Raw genomic sequence first — 20,492 nt, forward strand, 5'->3', positions numbered from 1 at the left:
TTGCTCAAGGCATTCGGCACCCGCACCATAGCTTCTAGTAGAGACCCACATCGAGGAATCGCTCCAGCTGCTGGACTGTCAGTGACAGAGACGAGTTTTTCTTAATATGAGAAATTTTCATGTTCCTTTTTGGAAATGATAGTTCATGCAGGTATGAACTATCTGGCTCTGGAGGGCAGCAAAACAGTGCCTGAAAGGGACAAATCAAATGTCTTCTCTACTTAGGTTTTGGCAAGGTTTCACCCAATGAGGTTCTGAAGGTAAATGGGGAACTTCAGACAACAACCTATGATCTTGGTTCGCACCACTTCATGGATGGTGAGGGTCAGAGAGGAAGTGCTGAAACCAGTTTTACAGGAGGCTGTTGACACCTCCCTTATGTAGAGCAGGGTGCCTGCTTTCCTTAAGGAAGCACCTGTTAGACCATGGCTCAAGAAACCATGTCTTGACTTGACAATCTTACCAATCATCAATTTGTATTGATAATTTTTTCTATAGGAAAGGTGATAGGGTAGGTTTTGGATAGGCAGCTCTGACAATACATGTGGTCAATCTGGTTAAGATTTTCACAAATGTGTGCCTACACCCGGGTTTCGGCACATAAAATGACCTGATTTTTAAAAGTGCTGAGCACTCAGCAGCTCCCACTGAAGTTAATGAGGGATTTTGTTCTGTGGGCAAAACTGGACTCAAAGTAAAAAGCACTTAGGCTACATTAACACTGCTAATCCAGCAAAGCAGGAGTTCAACAGTTCAAAAAAAGATAATGCTCAGCACTTCCTAGGAAGCATTCAGTCATTTGTTCCTATAGGACTCAAAAAGGTCCTTGAACCAAAACAACAGATTACAACCAACTTCCTATCTTGTTTATTCCTTGAGGTTCATCCTTCATATTTGATGTGTGCTCTTCATAATTCTCATTTTTGCAACCAGGGCAAAAAATTGGGGGGGTATTCAGAATATTGTCATTTTAAATGGTTACTCCAGAAATAAGCCCACTAAAGAACACTAATTATCTCCAACCTCACATCCTCACCCTTCTTGTTTAGATGTTACATGTCATAATAAAAAAAAAAGCTAAAACAAACACACAACATTTAACTCCAGCCTCTTAAATGCACAGGGTCAAATGCTCTGCGAGTGTTAACTGGTGCAGCGCTAAATGAGTTGCACCCATTTATACAAGCAGAGAATTTGATCCATAATTACCTAATGTGTTTAGCAATGCATATAGAAATTATATATCTGTGTGTGTGTGAATATATATATATAAAATTTGAATAGTATTCTTGTATAGTTTTGTGAAGTACTGTGTGATGATTAGCTGATCTGATATTTTTAAGCATCACAATTTAAATATATATGAGTGCTTTTTTAATAAGCTAAAAAAGGAGTATATAATCTGCTTTGAATTCGCTCTCCATCTGGAATGCTGAAATACGAAGACTAATTTTAACTTACCATTGTCATTAAGTTACTAAATAATGTAGCATTAGAAGGTCAAAATTAAGGATGTGCATTGCCGTGTGGTTTTCAGTTCTTTAATGTGTGTGTTAAAGGTGACAGTATGGTTGAATTGAAAAAGTGTGTAGGTTTAAAGATGATTTTAAGGGGGTTGTGGTCTAGCGTTACGATAACAATTGGCAACTAAAGCTTAGAAATGGGCATCATGTTGGGTGTGATGGTTGCCTTAACTTATTACTTCCTTGCTTTTTTAAGCATACAATGTTGTGAGAAAACAACTGCATAATCTCAAAAGTAAATTAATGACACTTTCTGTGGGAATCTAAATCTATGTAACATCCCCACCATTTCCCCCCCGACACACACACACACACACACACACACACACACACACACACTTCTACAAACATTCCTACGTCTCCTTCAAGAGAACTACTGATACTGTATCAGCTCTCTTTTTATTTAGATATTACATATTTGCGTGAAGAATCAGGCCAATGTTTTTGAAAGCACATTAACTATACCATATGCCTACTTAAATCATCCCCATCAAACAAGTTGTAGAATAATGCACTGGTTCATTCTGTTCTTCCTTCTTTCTCAATGCGTTTATGTATATTTATCCAATTTGTTCTGTTCTTCTTGCCAAATTGCAGGTTTGAGATCCCAGTTATGCAGGGGCAGCTGTGCTATTGTTGATGTCTTACAAAACAAAGGTCACAGACTGAGCCCATATCACTAGAACTAATGACAGCTGCATGTTAACCATTAGGGTACGGACATGCAATGATCAGGGTTCATGGACCTCTGAAAGTAAGAATAAATCTTACCATGCCCTTTGGATAACATGAATTTAAATCTCACTTTAAGAAATTATTTTTGTGCAAATTAGCCTGTTGCAAAATATATACATAAATTAAATAAACAGACCAGCAAGTGACCTTTTTTCCTCCCACCCTTTACTGAAAAAGAACTTTAAAACCACCACCAACATGGAGATATGAAAAATCAAAGAACATTTGACCGGCGAAGTCCAATCCCTTACGTATACAGCTAATGTTAGTTTTTCTCTTTGCTGAAATTGATAAGAATTTCCAACTGTTCCAGGCAGTACAGTCATATATCAAACAAAGAAATACACTAACACAAGACATTGTGTCTTTCAAAGACTGTTGTTTCCAAACCCATCTCAGCAACTCCAAATAATGAAACACCTGGGCGGGACTAGTTCAAATGCCCTTTGTTTGGCATCTCCAAACAATCTCCAAAGCTTGAGAGGCCAGGCCTATCTGCCCCATGGGTGGCCTGATGTATATTCCCTCCTTCCCTGCTGCCTTTCAGACCAAAATCCAAGCATCCAAAGTTGTTGTTTTTTTTAAATGTTTCTGAGAACTAAACATGTTTGTTGAAATGCCAAAGAAGAGGGAACGCAATAGACAGAGCAGACTAATGAGATGAGGCACATGTCCATAGATACAGCTCTGAGACTAAACAGCTGGCTTCGAGGCGGTCTGTCTATGGCTACTTCACCAGTGTGGTGTTAATTATTTAAAAAAGAGAACTGGGGAAAAGACTGCCACATCTGTCACCCCCACACAGGCAGAACCTTCACTCGTTGCAGGACCAGATGTGTTTATTCGAAACATATATTAACTAGCTATTTAATGGGTTAGAATCCTTAGCCAAAAGTTAATTAGGCAAACATATTAAACATCAGTCACATTACGTGGCAGCCCTTTTTTTTTCTTCCTCTTCTTTTCATAGGAGTTCTTAACACCCACACGAAAAAAAATAAAATAAGGAAAACAAAGCAAAACCACAAGGCAATGAAGTGATAGTGATATACTGAATACTTACAAACAAAATGGTTGCCACATGTTAACATCCCATGAAAACAGCAGTACACTTGGTGTTTTTTTAAGGACACAAAAGAAGCGGTCTCTCTACTGCTTTAAATAATACAGACAGAGACAAGTACCTGTCCCAGACCTGAGAAAGAGCTCTGTGTGAGCTTCAAAGCTTCTCTCTTTCATCAGTAGATGTTGGCCCAGTAAAAGGTATTACCTCACCCACCTCGTCTCTATAATACCCTGGGACCAACATGGCTACAACTACACTTTAAATAATACACTAATATATGGAGGAAGAAATGGGAGGTTTACATCTACAGGTAATTGTTAAAGTGTCTACTGCTCGAGTAATCTGAAGTAATGGGGAGGTAAAGTTCTACTGAGCAGAGCCAAGTCAGAAACTTTATAAAGGATGGATTGCTCTGGTTCAGCATATATTATACATAGCCCAGAAGACACAAGCACTACTGTGGCAGTCTGCCTGTGTAATGAACTTACCACAAATGTGACTGGCCAATGTAACATGCTGCTGTTATGCAGGAGATTAAATTCAGAAGCAATTTTAAAATTCTGGCTCCCAGACTAGTGTGACTGAAAGCAGGAATGGGGCACAGATATGACATGCTTCATTTCCAAGAGGGGTCCAAGGGGATGGAAAAGGGAAGCCAGTCTCCTTCAGCAGCAACTGTCCCTGCCAGCTAGTTTATGGAACACCTTTTGGCTGACCGTGAATGACCTCACCGCACATTAAGCAGGTGGCGCCCTTTTGTCTGGGTTGTCGGAAAAGGTGTGTTCCCCTTTAAGAGGTTGGGGGGGAAGCCAGAGGGCTGCCTGCTACATGGAGACAGCTCCATACCTGGTCAGTGTGGGGACACCAACCTAGATGCCAGGAAGAGAAAGGGGCTATTTATGCCCACAACTGTGCAGCAAAAGCCCTCTTGTTTTTCACCTGGACCAGGCTGAACAGAACCCACCCCTCCCCCGCTTGGAAGTAATTGAAATGCCAGGTTTCATCACGAACAATTGTGGCTATTATGCTAGTTGCTCCTTTCTCAGGAGGCAGAAAAAGAATTTTTTCCCCTCACCACCAGCCTGGCCAACGCGAGGTGGGGGAGTTTCACCTTCCCCGCAGTGGGTTGGGGGTATAATGGGGAGTTAGGTTACGATATCGCGACTCATTAGGTAAGCTTGGGGCAGCTGTCCAGTGCGGGTACTCCATGGGGAATGGATCCGGTGATCAGACAGAACAGACTGGGAAAGGATTTAAAGGCAGGATTCTTTAAAGGTCCGGAAATGGCGAGGGTAGGGTGGGGGGGTGTTGTCCACCTCTGAGTCAATCTCCCCCTCTTTTTACAGTCCCCCTCCCCCCTTAACTCTCATTCGAAGGGAGGATTGGCGAGGTCCCAGCAGTGGGTTCACAAGATGAGCAAGGGCAAGGGCTGCCAGCAGCCCCCCGGCTATATGTAAATGATTATGGAATTACCTCCATTGTCCGGTTTTATCTGCCGGGTACTTCCAGACATTTAGGAATAAAGTGCAGCCTCATTAAACCACATCCAGTCTCCTGTCCTTCTTCCAGAATAGCCGGACAATGAGGACAACTGTCTGAAAACCAGACTGAAGCAGTCACAGTATCAAGTACCCCCGTGCACACATCTCAGCTGTGTCTGGCTTTACATCACACATTTTCCTACTCTTCCTCTTAAATCTGGTGCTGCATGCCAACACCCGAGACTAGATTTCAAAATCAGGAAGCAGGGCTCAAAATACCAACACTTTTCATTGATAGGCTTCAAGGAACTATAAAGAAAGGGAAGTACAAAGCAATGGTGGGGTGAGAGTTGTATGCTTCCACTTACAGAAAGCTCATTTACTGGGCACAGAGGTTTGGTGGAGACGGCCCCAGTTACTGGAATGGGTTTGAGGTGGAATCTTGCGGGAGCTTTTCTGCTGGTTTTGTTTTTCTTGCATTGTTTCTTTAAATAAATGTCCAAGGTGCTCAACGTAGCAGACAGGTACTGTTGATGGCAATAAATAAATTCATTTTAAAGAGACTCTCACTATATTATTTTCAAGTGTTTTCAATTAAAATGAAGCTATGACCATAGAGGATAGAATAGTGTCAGAACAGAACTCGGGCCAAATCCTCAGAGTGTGTCTAAATTCCATTGGTTTCAATGGGAGTGAGGTACATAAATAGGCTCTGGGCCTCAGCTTCTTACAGAAACCCCTGAGTTCAGAAATCACCGAGATCATTCCATTCCTTGGTAAGTGGCAGGGAGTCCAGGTAAAGCTAGGAGCTGCCACCACCACGTCAGCGTTCTGTAGCCCCAATTCAGAAAAGTTTTTAAAAGACCTGCTCAATGTTAAGCATGTGCTTAATTCCCATTCATTTCAATAGAACTGAAGCACCCTTCCTGCAAAGGGATGCCTTCCTCTCCCAGGGCATGAGTGTGGAAGTATGTACCACTACCTACATGCCAATCCAGGGGTATGCAGACTCATTCAAATCAGCCGGACTTCTTATTTGAAGAATGGTGTAAAACAATACAATAAAAAAACAGGGAAAGAAGAAGCGGGACTAAGTGGTTCAAAGGCAGGAACTGGGCAGCTCAAGAGGCGGCAAATGAGATACAGAGCTTTTCAACGCTCCATCACCAATTTCAATCCTGCCCAGTTCTATAGTGAGGGAAAATCACTGTCACCTAATGGCTATTGGGTACCCTTTGTGACACAAGTTGATCATACAGTCATAGAAAGGTAGGGCTGGAAGGGACCTTGGGAGGTCAACTAGTCCATCCCCCTGTGCTGAGGCAGGACCAAGTCAACCTAGAACATCCCTGACAGGTGTTTGGCCAACCTGTTCTTAAAAGCCTCCAACGACGGGGACACCAAAACCTCCCCTGAAAGCCTATTCCAGGACTTAACTATATTCTCAGCCCAGCTCTTAGGGTATGTCTACACATGCAATTAGAGCTGGGCTGAGACTATAGTACTGTGCCAGCTGACTCAGGCTCATGGAGCACGGGCTCGCAGGGCTGTTTGATAGTGGTGTAGACATTCACGCTAGAGCTGCAACCCCAGCTCTGGGACCCTCTTACCTTGCAGGGTCCTGGATCCCAGGCTCCAGCCCAAGACCGAACGTCTGCACTGCAATTAAACAGCCCCATAGCCTGATCCCCAAAAGCCCAAGTCAGCTGGCACAAGCCAGCCACGGGTTTTTAATTGCAGCATAGACAAACCCTTAGTGAAGCAGCATTCACATTCACACCCACAAAAACGCACAATTCTCCATACCAGAGAGGCTGAATAGTCATGGAGGTTGAAAGCCCCTTTCACCCCTATAATTAAACTCCCCTGGGTCAAAGTTTGGTGCATTATATGGTTGGCATCACTGACTACTGCAGAGCTGTAATTGTTCTGTGCATAAAGGATTTTACTCTGTGGACTAGGACTCAGGAGATGTAGGTAAAATTCGCAGTTCTGCCACAGACTCCCTGTGTGATCTTGGGAAAATCATTTAAAATCTCTCCATGCCTCAATTCCCGCATCTGTAAAATGGGGACTTCCCTTCCCCCACCCTTTTTCTCTCCTGACAATGTAGAGTGTCAGCTCTTCAAGGCAGGGACTGTCTCTACTCTGTGTTTGCACGGTGACCAGCACAATGGAACCCCAATCTAAGTTGAGGTCTGTAGAAGTTAAGTCAATACCAGATAATAATATTAATAACTTGGTTTATTAATTTGGCTCCTTTCATAATTAGTAAATTTGCATTTTTTGAAACGCTAGATAGGCAAAGCCCTTCGTTTTCCGTTTTTACCAATTTTTCCCAAAGCATTCCCAGGTTTTACAAAAGCTATCCTTCATTGTTTTTAAACCAATTTTCACCCAAGTTTTGGATCACTGGGTAGATGTGTTTATGAACCAGGCTGCTTCCTGCATCCTCAGTGTCCCACCAGGCTGACGTGGAGAGACTATTTTTTAGGCCTGCAGGAGCGAAAGCAGGCCTTAGAAGAGACCATTTGAAAAAATTGCTAAGAGAGTCGACAGTACTTACATCTTTTGTACTGAAGCCCCTTATATCAAGCGTAACAGTAGTAAACTATTTTAAAAAGAAAATAAAAAGATAAAGGCTCAAACTGCTTTTACTTTCAATATTCTTACTTTTCTCTATTTGTTGGTTTTATTCTGGCTTCCTGTCCCCAGATATTAACCTCAATATTTACCCAGAATACTGTGAAGTTAATTTTTTGCATTGATTTTCATCTTTTTTTTTTTAATTTTGTAATAAACTGATAGATTTCAGAGAAATTTTAAACAAAATACAACCCAGAAATGAAAGGCCTTTTACAGATGTGACTCAGAGCAAAAAGCCAGTAAACCTTTTGCTCAGAGCAGTTAATTCTTTCTTAAATCTGTGCTTCAGGGATGCAAGTAGCACGTTCCCACAAACTTTCACTACAGACCAGAGGGTGAGAAAATACATATGATTGTCTGTGTTGTCACATGCCGCCAAAAACAGAAAAGAAAATAAATGAGTCGGTCCAGGTTTGAGGACAAACTGTTTAAATAAAGGAAAAACAACAAAGATCAGGAGAAATGGGGGAACCTGCAAAAAGGAAAAGCAAGATGGTCCTTAACCATCAAGGACCTAATAAGACTAAGTAGGACTTATTTCCCAATCAGTTCAAAAGAAATTAGGAGAAATCATTGAATTTCTCAAGGGAAAATGCCAGTAGAATATTCGTTTTTTCATCCTAGAAAACAGTTTTAGAAATTTGTAAGATATTGTACTCTGGAAATGGGAAAAAAATTAGACTTCAAAATCCCAGTTAGGCTATGTTCTGAAATCCTCTATAACTAACGTACAGGCTTTTTGTCTGTATTATTTAACTCAGATTTTTTCTGACTCTTTTCTGTGATTTTTTATATGAAAGGATTGAGACAGAACTGAATTACAAAGAAATGGTCAAGGGAAGGAAGAGGGATGGCCCAAAAGAAAGAAACATTAAAATTAAGGACCTGAGGAATGGCAGTGTAAGGCTGCACAATGCTGTTTTTGTTTCATAGGTCCTTCTGAGCTTCCCTAGCATTCACAAGTGAGTGAAAAAACAAACGAAGCAGCTGCTGTCAACAGGAAGAACAAAGATTTCAATGACACAAGCTCCTCTTGTCGGGGAGTCTGGTTAATATCCAACTAAAAGCATGTTCTCAATTGGTACTTGCAGTTCAAAAATATCAAACCAAGTGCTGAGCACTAGCTGGTTCACGCAATCTTAGCAGCACGCAAAATCATTTTCCACCACGTTTGTTGCCCTTTTGGGACAATTAACTATTATAAAAGTTTTTTAAAAGAGCCCCAGCGATACAATGACCTCCTGTGTTTTACATGACTTACTTGATAATTTGTTTCATTTTCTCTAGCTAATTACTGGGGTGATGCCTGTACAAAATACCTTTACAATTATTTACCAGGAAAAGTATCCTATCTTGTGCTCCTTCCAATGATCTTCAAACTGGTCACTATATATTAAAAACAAACTGATCAGCTGTAACAATTTAAAGCCTCCCTCTCCTGCATGCCTCTTTATGTAAGTGTTTTTCAGACTAAAGGTTCGAATGTAAGAAAGATGTTCCAAAACTGGAACTGAAGTACAATTTTGGGGATACATACAATCGAACTTTTACCTTCCTACCCCACCACAACAACACTTTACTTGGATTTTCCTCTCCCTTTGTCTTAGACCACTACCGCGATTCATTTTGGACAGGACATTGTAAGCGATAAGACCCAGAAATGAAGCCAACATCACTTGAAGACAGAGCAAGTCAGGTCATTATAACCACAGCATGCAGTGCAGTCAGCCCATGTTATCTCTGCATTGCGACTAGGTCTCCATAAGCTCAGGGGAGCAAGAGGACTAAGGCTGCCCCTACATTCAGATAAACCAGTTTACGTTTAAATGTATCTTAATTTTGGTGCTCTGCTTTGTTCATAAAAGCAAACAGATTCTGCCACTTACTTATGCTGAACAGTACTTAACTCCACAAGGAATCCCACTGAAATCAATGGGAATATGCAGAGTAAAGGAAACTCAATGGAAGGGTGTGGCAGAATCTAGCCCAAATAATTTAAAGATGGAAACCACCTAGGACATCAGCCAACGTATCTCCCTGAAAATTCAAGTTAGTTAGTTCCCTTCTGTACATTTATCAGTGTTTTGTACCAAGTGATGCAGCTTCCACCAGTTCCCTTAGGCAATGCCAATCTCATAACTCTGGCTGCCCACAAGATTGTCCTGATATTTATCATAAACCTCTTCTTTCTTAATTTTGGCCCATTACTCCTAGTTACATCCCCATTACTCCTAGTTACATCCCCTTTCTTCACAGGTCAATCCCTTGCCTCTTCCCTGAAATCTGTCTAGTTTGTCAGTAGCTTTCTGATTATGAAGTTCCCACAACTGAATGCAAAATCTCCAGGTGTAGACCTGTATCAAGAGGAATTATCATCATTTCACTTCTCCATAATATGATGTGCCTCTGGGCCTGCAACTCAAAATGGAGTTGACCTTTTGGGCTGCCGGGTAATTTCAGATATAATTTGCCATCTTCCATCACTCTAAGTCTCTTCAATATTGCTGCTTTTTTCGGTTTCTCCCACCAACTGAACATCTGTATTTTGCTTTATCTCATCCCATACACATTAGCTTGCATTTTCCCAAATTGAATTTTGTTTTCTTATTTTTGCTACTGTTTCTAAAGTCTTTAAATGCCACTGTAATCTTTTTCTGTCTTCATATACAAAACCTTCCTATTCAGAGTCCTTTGAGAATTACATAAATAAGCTCCACTTCAAGATCATTAATAAAATTATTAAATAAGATCAGACCTTTCAGAGATCCCTTCTTTTATCTTTGTCACTATTACCCCCCCACACACACACACTTATTAGCATGCATGCACGCATGCATATTGTCCCTATTCAGCAAGGTACTTAAGCACATAACCAATTTTAAATATGTGAGCAACACCATGCCTTCAACAGAACTATTCAATGTGTTTAAAGTTAGGCACATGCTTAAATACCTTGCTGAACTGAGACCTACATTCTGATTTCACTTTATGGCATGAGCTAAGTACAAATACGCTATGTCAGTTTAAATGCAGAATATGTAAAGCACAGTATCCATTCTGGAAGCATGCCAATGATGCTGCAGCTGCATTATGGGAAGCCCTGTACTTCTCTGCCAGTCTATTTTGATTGCAACGATTACTCTACAACCTCTCAATTACTTCCATTTAAACAAAAGCCTGGAATTCACTGCACAGGCCAAATCCTGCTTGCCCTATTTACAGCAATACTTGCATGAGTAAACCAAGCAGGATTTTAGCCTGAAGAGCTTGTACATCCAAAATCTATTACTGTAATCTTTCAGCAAGAAACCAGAGTATACATAACTCATGTAAACCAGGAAATTGAACTTTTATGTCAGTAGATATTTACTCAGATTGTTTAATTTCAATAAAATACGGTACTGTGTGGGAGCACTGCTTCAATTTAAAAGTTATTTGATCTTATTATTGCCATCTCCTCTGCATACACATCAGCTGAAATGCGGAAGCTGAGTTGAGATGACTTCAAAAGCTGTTTAAGATGCTAAAAAGGTAGAAAAATATGGTCTTGCCTCTGGTCCCAGTGAAGTTAATGGGAATTTTGCCACTGACTTCAAAGAATGGGAACCCTTTGTTTGTGCTGGGTACAACTACAAAGATATTTTCAAAGCCTGCATTTGAAAACCTGCCTATTAAAGGAGTAGAAATAAAAAGAGATATTAATAACAATAATTTATTTTAAAACAGACATCAGTTCCTCCTGTGCAAGCCTTCGAGAAGCTGAGTCAAAGGCTCTGGGTTTTCTCTGCAAGGATGGATGACATCAGAAATATCTACAGCAAGGAAGGAAGGAAGGGAAAATCTCTGCTCTGCTTTAGCTGCTTATGATATCCTGCAGCTACAAAAGGAGAATCATGGAAAATTAAGTTCAGGCTTCGGCAGTTAAAAAGAAGGGGAGATGGTTTTCAAATATTTTATTTAAAAATGTAATTGGGTATCATTTTTTTTTAAAAAACTCTAAGGGTCAGACATTTGGGCAGAAGCAGCCAGGGTTTATATTAGCATCAGCTAACAAACTCAGGCACAGGTCCCTGAAAGCCCCAAATCTGCTGGGGGAGAGGGAAGGTTCTGTGTCACAAAGCGAATGCAACCTCCATCCCCACCAGGAGGCCCACTAGGGACCAGCACACTGCAAAATATGGATAACGGTGCCTGGGAAGGAAGCATAGTCAGGACAGATGGGGTTCAGTGCACTCCACCAGATGGGCTCCTATGGAGTCCTCAACAGGAATTAAAACTGTCCCTTATGGACAGAGAATCCAATGTAGGGAAAATGGCAATTTATACCTCCATATAAATTGTGCCAATTTGGTGAATCTGGAATGAATGGTTCAACTCCACTAGTTTACACCAGGGGCAACCTTGGCCCTAAATGTAGATTCTATAACTGCTCTGAGTTATTGATCAGTTTTTGTTTTCAATTCAATTCACTTTTAAATGAAAAAGTAACAAGAATTATCAAACAGAAATACTCATGTAAAACTCATACCTATTCTGCTGACCTCCTCTGCTCAGGGGTGAATTTCACTCTCAGTGAATTTAAGTCCCAATTTAGCTGTTTTCATGGTGACTTAAGTGGTGCACAGGCCTCATGCCTTCTGCCCAGGTGTGAATTTCACCCTGAGCTCTTAGTTACGCATAACACAGTGCTTCATATTTACAGACAGAAAAATCCCAAGTCACATCTCCTTTTAGCACACCAGGTACCTACCAAAAAAAAAAAAAGTTTATCTGGGTACACACATCATTTTGCATACCATCTATAACTGTGATGAAGAGGAATTTTGTATGCACACTGCCACATCAGCTGACACTGCCACATCACCCTGCTTCATGCTGCTATCTAAAAATGTACCACTTTGTCAGAAATGCCACACTATAAATCTCCAGGCAGTATTTTGTGGGTATCTAACAAACTACAGCCAGCAGCCAGATATAGAGAGAACAGAAATATGTTTGGCATTAATCCAATAAAACCAGTGGTTTGCCAACCAAATGGATTTATTTTAAGAATTTTTTGCCTCTTCAAGCTCCGTATAGATGTTGCCGTACTTATAAACGTTTTTAATACATCAGCCTACAAAAATTAAAGATTGTGTAAGTACCGAAGAGGAAAAATGAAGGGGGAAACTACTGTATTTCCCCCCCCATCCACATAGGAAACAACTCAAGGCAAGTTAAATTACAAAATGAACTTAGTCTGATATTTTGTTGTACTTAATCTATATAACATTTCTAATTCCATTAAAAAGAACTCCAGAAGACAGCATGCAGATTGCTGCTATATTAGGAAGTAATATTAGATCCACTACATAAGGAATTACTGGGAGGTATCCAACAACCGTCTGAGCTGTGCCAATGGAAAGTCAAGAGTTCAAATATGTACATTTCTTTCATAGCTGTCAATCTTCTGACTTGCCGCGTACTGCTTATCTTTAGGCCAAAACCTGTAACTTTTTCTTCCATGCAGTGTTTTGGACGTACATGTTATAGCTGGATAACTTTTCCAAAGTGGTGCTATGTCGAATCTGTACATATTTTAATCTACAGCTTGTATTTCCTCTGAACGCTGCTGGAAAGAACTGCCCTGCAGTTAGGTACTTTGTTTGCCTTGCAATTACAATATGGCATGTTGTCTTCTGCTGTGACACTTCACAGCCCAACAAGCCCTTTCCTGAACAACAAAAATACAGCATGTTCAAATACTTTACACTGTGTTTTAATATCGATCGATAAATATTCTGTGCATTTCATGTTCAACTGCCATAGTGTCAGGCTAGTACTAGCTATGGTGGTGATTAGTTACAAGTTCAGGATTTCCTGTGTTTATGCTACATTGTGGGCCTGAGTTACCACTGCATTACTCCAGTTTTACTATGCATGGTGAGGAGGGGATGAGTTTTTAAACCCGATTAATTTATGCCTTCCTGATGATCAAATTGGTTTTCTCATAGCTCTGCATGATGTCAATTCATCTTAGCCGAGATCAAAATCTGTTTTGCTATGGCTGAAGATTCAGGGCCTTATTGGCTGCCGCATTACTCCAGTGATATGCCAGCCAAACTCCACTGAAATCAGTGGGAATTACACTAGAGTCATATCCAAGCAGAACTGCTCTAACAAACGGACATCTTGGTTACGACACATCAACATCACATACAGACATGAAAAAGCAAATTTCATCGCCAGGACATCATCATAACTGGATTACAAACTCATCCCCTCTCCCCATAACCTAATTCTCAACATTTCTCCACCATTATAAAATAATGCAAGCTCCCTCTCACCCCTCCACTGCAGCTCATCCCTTGAAAGTATTTTAGTTTACTCATTTGCAACTTTTCTCCTCCAAACCACCATTCAATACACAAAACAGATGTGCATCCAATGGTCAGCTATTAGTAGGGCAGGGCAGTACCTGGGGCTAAAAAGAGCCAGGCAGTCAGTAAGCAGAGGAGAGCTGCCAGAGGCAGGCATGGCAGAAGTTCCCTGGGAGAGGCTGCCAAAGTCCCCTGGGAGGGGAGGCAGTGGGAAGCTGGAGTAATGCAGAAAAGAGGAGAAAGCCCTGGCAGGCAGTGCTCAGTTAAAAGAGCACAGAAGGATCCTACCAAAGGTCCGGAAACAGGAGGGGCTGAGAAAGGCAAAGGGGAAAATCCCCTGAGAGCTGTAGCCCAGGGTGTTTTTGTGCTTGCGAAGTAAAACCGTGCCAAGAAAGAGACTCTGGGTGTGACAGTGGATCCTTCATGGGCTGCAGATAAGCCAGCACCTTACACATCCTGATTCAGGGAAACATTTTAAACACATGCTACAGGGCCAGCGAAGCCCCCTAAGGCAGTAAACTACTGTTCCGAGTACTGGCTTAGTAACAGAAAGCTCATCCCAAACTCCTCTTTCCTACTGTAGCAGTTGTTCTCCTCTAAGGGTTAATGGTCGGAGAGTCTTCCCCCCTTACAGTGTAAAGGCCTGACAGCTAATTATAATCGCCACACAGTTCTGATTCCTGATGAGCATGGTAGCATTAAACAGAAAACCTAAGTAAAAGAAATTAAGTTTAAGCGAAAGTGATCTTAAAAGCCTAGGGCATGTCTGAAGTTGGGAGGTGGAGATTTCAAGGCTGTAGAAATAACGTACAGCCAGTGACATCTAGAATAAGGCTGGTTTAGACCATGATGTTGTTAGAAGCCTGCTGCAGTTGTTAAATTAGTGCCTCCTTTTATCATTACATGTTGAGCAATGGTACATATCTTGACACATAATTTTAATAATAGCTTGTAAGTGTCACTGATAATGTCAGAGGTTTAACAATGAGCCCAAAGATTATCCAGAAGAAAGCATCTTAAGTCCTATTAAAGAGTAGCTAATCTGCATAAAACTTATGACAAGCCAGACCTTTTCAAGGTTTAATAAACTAGCTGAATATTCATTTTTAAAGCACCGTCCAAATCAGTTTGGACGCAGCTGACTATTTAAAGCCCATTCCAAAGCTGGAAAATACACCAGGGAAATAACACAAGGAAGAAAAATAGAATTGCCTTTAAACAAAACCCCACACAATTAAATTCCACATCAGTGGATATAGATACAGAACAAAGCTTTCACCAAGTACTTACTGGCCACTTTTATGTAGGACAGGTGCTGGACAGAGCATAAAACTGGATTCCACCCTTACTGGTTTTTCATCTGAAAAAGAAAGCATCACATGAGCGTAACATATTGCACTGTAGTTACATGGGAAGCTGACATGTCTGAATATGATGCAATCTAGTTTTCTTCAATGAATTTCGGATATTGGCTTGATTCAAAGCTGCCCTGACTTGTACGTTATTCAGGCCCCAATTCAGGAAGGCACTTGTGTGTAAATCCACAGGACAACACTTGTGCCTAGGCTTAACTTTAAGTGCCAGTGACTGCTTCAAGTTAAGTGTGAGCTTTAGTGCAGTCTTGAACTGGGGTTTAGTGAGAAAGTGTTTTTAATAATATTGACAGAGTCACTACTAATTAGAAGATGAAGGGCGGGTTCTTATAAGCAGGCCTGTACTCCTAATTTCTATCCATTATAGCCAATGACCATTATTACAATGACTTACAATTCTGTAGCGTTTCTCATTCTGAAGGATCCCAAAGCTCTCGCCAAAGCATGGCTGCTTTACAAAGTATGCATTTTTATCTATAGCTCAAGGTTAACTACCATAATGTCAGGCTTTGCTCTGCAGGTGCTAAAGGGTAATGGAAGGACACAAGAAGCCCCTGCACAGCAGCAGGGAAACACTGCAGTCCTTCCACTCATCCCCTGGGGTGCAAGATACCCCAAAAGAGGTGGGAGAGGTCAGAGAGGAAGGCCATTGTCCCACCCACCCCCATACACACTTGGCCTATGCAACACTCTCTAAAGGGCAAACGGAGCTCTCCCATCATGTGTAGCAAAGGACTCTGGGAGGACGTCTGACAGCTGGAGGCAAAGTCCCTCTCATAACTCACCCTGGGCAGTGCCATACTGGGACTGGGCCTTAAAGGCACAACTCAGCACACAATCAGGAAACCACCTATCTGCAGGAGTAAGCTCTGAGGCAATTCCACCCTGCAGATCAATAAAGCCAGATATGCAAATGGCTTAGAAACGGTTGAGAAAGCTGTTGCTAGGTCGTGGGAGACGCACATTACATCTGTAGGTGGCACATTCTGCACCAACTGCTCATGCCAGAACGGGGCTAGCTGCAATGGCGGGGGGGGTGGGGGAGTAATTAGCACATGGCCACATGCTTTTGTCTTAAGGTTACATTTTATAGTTTAGTAGTCATTTGGTAATAATTCTTTGCAAATGTTAGAAAACAAACCCACCAAATCGAACATCTAAAACCAAACAATCCTACAAAATTATTGTTTGCCCCCAGGTCAGTCCTACAGGCAACCCCAAAGTAGGAAGACAGTGTGTGTGCAACACAAACAGGGCTCAATTCTATCACTACTGTTCACCCTGATCAACACTTACTCGAGTGTATATTCTCACCCGCCCTTTCATTAGGCTTACGGGTAGTGGGAGTTTACTGGGAGGAGGAAACTCACTCAGTACCCTTCATGGGGCTGTCTTCCTCCTCTTCTTGCTGCCCATGCTCAAAGCACCATCAGCCCACGTTAGGTTTTTGTCATTCTCTTCTGCTTGTGTTCTGGTACAAAACTACCCTGCCCCAGGCAACGTGGCAGCACCATGCAGCACACCACCAAGCCACTCCTGTATCTGGTGGTGTTATTTACACCAGGGTGTAAAATACTATCATTCTGGTTTAGTAGTGTTTTGCATCCACTTTGCAAGAGTGTAAATGACCGAACAAGGTGCAGTGCATCAGAGAATCAGGCCCCTAGAGCCTAATGTTACTGGCCTACAATTCTAGAAGAGCTAACAACATCTGATGTCATGCATCAGTAGCACTTCTGGCACTGCATGTTGGTAGTAGCATTATTAGTAATAAATGCTAAAATGGAGGAAGTCTGTAATATTATTGTTATTTTAGATGGGTAAACTGAGACATGGAGACGTTAGGTGAATTGCCCGTGGTCACAGAACAAGTCAGTGGCAGAGACAGGAATAGAACACTGGAGTCCTAACCACTAGGCAGCTGGTCTGCATGTAGATGCAAATATTCATATCCAAAGTACCCATATTTCCAAAACCTTCAGATATTTCTCCCAAAACTGAAATGTGGATAAAGAATAAAGAAAGTCAATTTTGTTCCTCTGCATCTACAATGATCTAAATGTTTCAGATGTTCCCCAAGCCTTCTGGATAATTGCGTTTTACCAGAATACTGTAGTCACATGTGCAAGAATTACTCCACCCTCCTCTGAATGGTAGCCACTTCTGACCTAGATCACAGCAACTTATTTATACTCTACAGTCAGAGCAAATCAGCACAAGTTTATGACAGGAAGTCAGAATGTCATATTCAGTTGAAATTGAAGGACAATTTATATAGACAGAATGTAATTACCCCATTTGACTTTAGCCAGACCACCTGGGCTAGCACATTTACTCTTACAAACTGTTCTGCGAGATCTTTAACAAACACATGTGATCAGGACCTCATATCCTGAAGAATGGAACAAATGTGATGGAAACACATTTGTGTACAGTAAGATAGGAATCTGGGGAAAAGTGAGTGCATTGTATAAACTAGAAACTACTCAAAATCCTTGTGTTTTATTCTATACGCCTACTCTTAACTCATTTCTCAATCATGGTTTATTTTTAAGGATATTTACTTCGTAAGGCAAAATCCATTAGCTATTCACTTTGGTTCCCGAACACCAAAAATAGCGGATGTTTACTAGGAGGGCCCAACTTGTAGTCATTTGTACCAGAACAAAGTGGGTGAAAACATTACTGAATCAAAACAGCAGCTTTTTATATTCCCTTTGCACTGGTGCAAATGACCACACAAGATGAAGGGCAACAAAGAATCAGGCCCTGAGTGTTTTCCTGAAATTTTACATTCTCTTTCCCTTATGATATTTGTTTAACTGAAGTTTCTAAGAGCTGTGTAAAATTAAATCTGCTCGCTCTCTCATTAAGAGCTTTTCTGACTATGGATTAACTCCTGCAGTCCTTCACTCGGGCATCACTCCCAATGAAGTCAACTGGAGTTTTGCCTGAGTAAGAACTAAACACTGTTGGATCTGGCCAATTATGAATATTAATAAAAGCAAAAAATATAATGTAGAAAACTGTTCCCTTGGTACTGAAACATGCACACAGAAAGGTGTTTTTATTTGCAATCACCTTTTTTATACACAAATCCTCGAGGTGAAACTAGCACATTAAGCCACTGCTATCCACACCCTATGGCTGTGTAGAGTTCATTTTTCAAATTGCTGAGCAGAACTTTCATGCACAGATCTAATTATTTGCTATAATTATTGGGAATTTCACAGCAGAGCTCCAGCAGGTCACTTATGTCAATTATTTTTACACAAATTATGGCAATGTTAAAATAATTTTCATACCATTCTGTTAATCTTGTTATGTACTCTCACCTGTGCATAAGATTTGCACTACAATGTTCCCATTACCTCTTACCATCAAAAGTGAAATAATTATTATATAACCCATGTAGTTCTATCCTGATGTACAATCAGTTAAAACTTGTATGCACTAATGCATTTTGCAAAACCCTTTTCCCTCTCTCTTGTTGCTTTTCTTAGGCCTGGTCTACACTTAAAAGTTTTACCAGCATAATTATTTCAGTTAGGAGTGCGATGCTTTTTTGTTATAAACAAAATAGTTATAGCAGTAAAAGCCCTAGTGTGAACACTGTTACATCAGCGTAAAGGTGCCTTACTCTGGTATAGCTTAGTCTGCTTCCTGAACTGGAATAAGTACTAAGCTTATACTAATAAAGCTAATACTTTTATGCTGGACCCCGTGCCAAAAGAGGCAGGCATTTCCTGCATAATACATGTGGCTTAGCCACCTCCTTGAGCAGAACCACAGCGGTTCCACTGCCAGGCAGGGATGTCCAGCGTTTTTATATGGAACTGGATTTGCTTCTGTGTACCTCAAACAGGTGACACTTTGACAATGACAACACAAGCCACCAATGTAACTCAAGTGTGACCTGGAACCACCACCTCTTGGGCTGAGAATGTGGGCCCATTCCTTGGCCTCTCTGCTGACACCTGCCCATTAGGAGCTAGACTGACACCACCAACTTATTTCCTACAGGCTGCTGGACGGCTAAACATTAACAACAGCCTGCCGTTAATACCAACCTGGACTGGATTCAAAATCACTGACCAAGAGGCAAAAACACTTATATCCCATTACCAGTCCTGTGAGCCATCCCAGTACCCTCCTTTATTATTTCACTTCATCCCTCCTCCCTTCTGATTTGCATAAAATAGAGAAGTGACAGAGAAAATTCACAACAGTAAAAATAAACTTATATGACAGACACTTGTGGTGATTTATCCTGGATTCACTGCAGTTTATCTTAGACTTTCATACTTACTAATGGTGGTGCCATTTACATGGTAGGTGCAAGTAACACTATCTTGTCTTCTGCCCAGTGTGAAGCCACTTCCTCTGAGGACAACATGAAACTCCTCTGAAAACACAAAATTATCAGCCTTGAGTGGGCGTGGCAGATGCCCGGTTTATACAAGTCATCTAGCTACAAAACAGGAACCGCAGAGGCAGTAACACTGCAAACCTACTCATGCTGCCTTGCTACAGTGCCCCACTGTGCCTCACATTTCCCCTAGAGAGAACCAGTCTGCAGTGAGAGAGTAGTTTAGTTTCCATGCTTAAAGGACTTTGAAATGCATAAGACCACCTAGCAACTAAGGCGAGGCCATATCCTCATGCTCTGCAATAGAAAGGTCAACTTCATGAGTCTCAGCCCCACAAACAAGATATTATGTAAAGCACAGCAAGCCTACAAGTTCTTATTGAGCCCTACAATATAAAGGTATATGGGCTTGAGACAAAACTCTTTGGAGTCAGTGGAAAGACTCCTGTTGACTTCAATGCACTTTGCATCAGGCCCTTTGAGAGCATCAGATATCGGCTGGCTTGAATTTGTTCTGAAAATTGGACGGTGATCATGAAGTTCTCTTTGAGTGACTAAAGAGTCTTTACTTATTTAAACCATTGCTCGGAATCAAATAATCCAGTCACTTTTGTAATCTTTTTTTTTTTTTTTTTTTTTTTTTTTTTTTTTTTTTTACACAAAACAACAGAACAACAAGATTTTGCAATAACCTTATTTTGCCTGAATTCAAAGCATATGTGGATTGTGAAATCAGAAAGAGGCAAAGAAAAAAAGTTAGGAATAGGTCAGACTCAGGGGAAATTAACACTTGCACTGCCTTTCAAGTCTGGCCTGCAATTTTGTGTAATTATTCTCTAGCATTTTAACATATATTTCTTCTAGTAATACAAAATCAGCAAACTGCTGTTTTCAGAATCACGTGGAAAAAAGTTGAAAGTCCATAAGTCCATGGCATAGT

At 41.0% G+C, this 20,492-nt stretch overlaps 1 protein-coding gene across 2 annotated transcripts in view; it reads right to left on the bottom strand.

Annotated features, from left to right (window-relative positions):
- Positions 1-20,492, bottom strand: part of ANTXR2 (ANTXR cell adhesion molecule 2) — a 172,129-nt gene that overhangs the window by 111,614 nt on the left and 40,023 nt on the right. For both annotated transcript variants that reach the window (XM_074950469.1, XM_074950470.1), the window contains 2 exons: positions 19,493-19,588; positions 15,101-15,170 (listed from right to left, as the gene is read on the bottom strand). In XM_074950469.1, coding sequence (XP_074806570.1) covers positions 15,101-15,170; positions 19,493-19,588 — 166 coding nt within the window. The remainder of the gene's footprint in view (positions 1-15,100; positions 15,171-19,492; positions 19,589-20,492) is intronic.

This window comes from Natator depressus, chromosome 4, assembly GCF_965152275.1.
Source record: "Natator depressus isolate rNatDep1 chromosome 4, rNatDep2.hap1, whole genome shotgun sequence".
Lineage (NCBI taxonomy): Eukaryota > Metazoa > Chordata > Testudines > Cheloniidae > Natator > Natator depressus.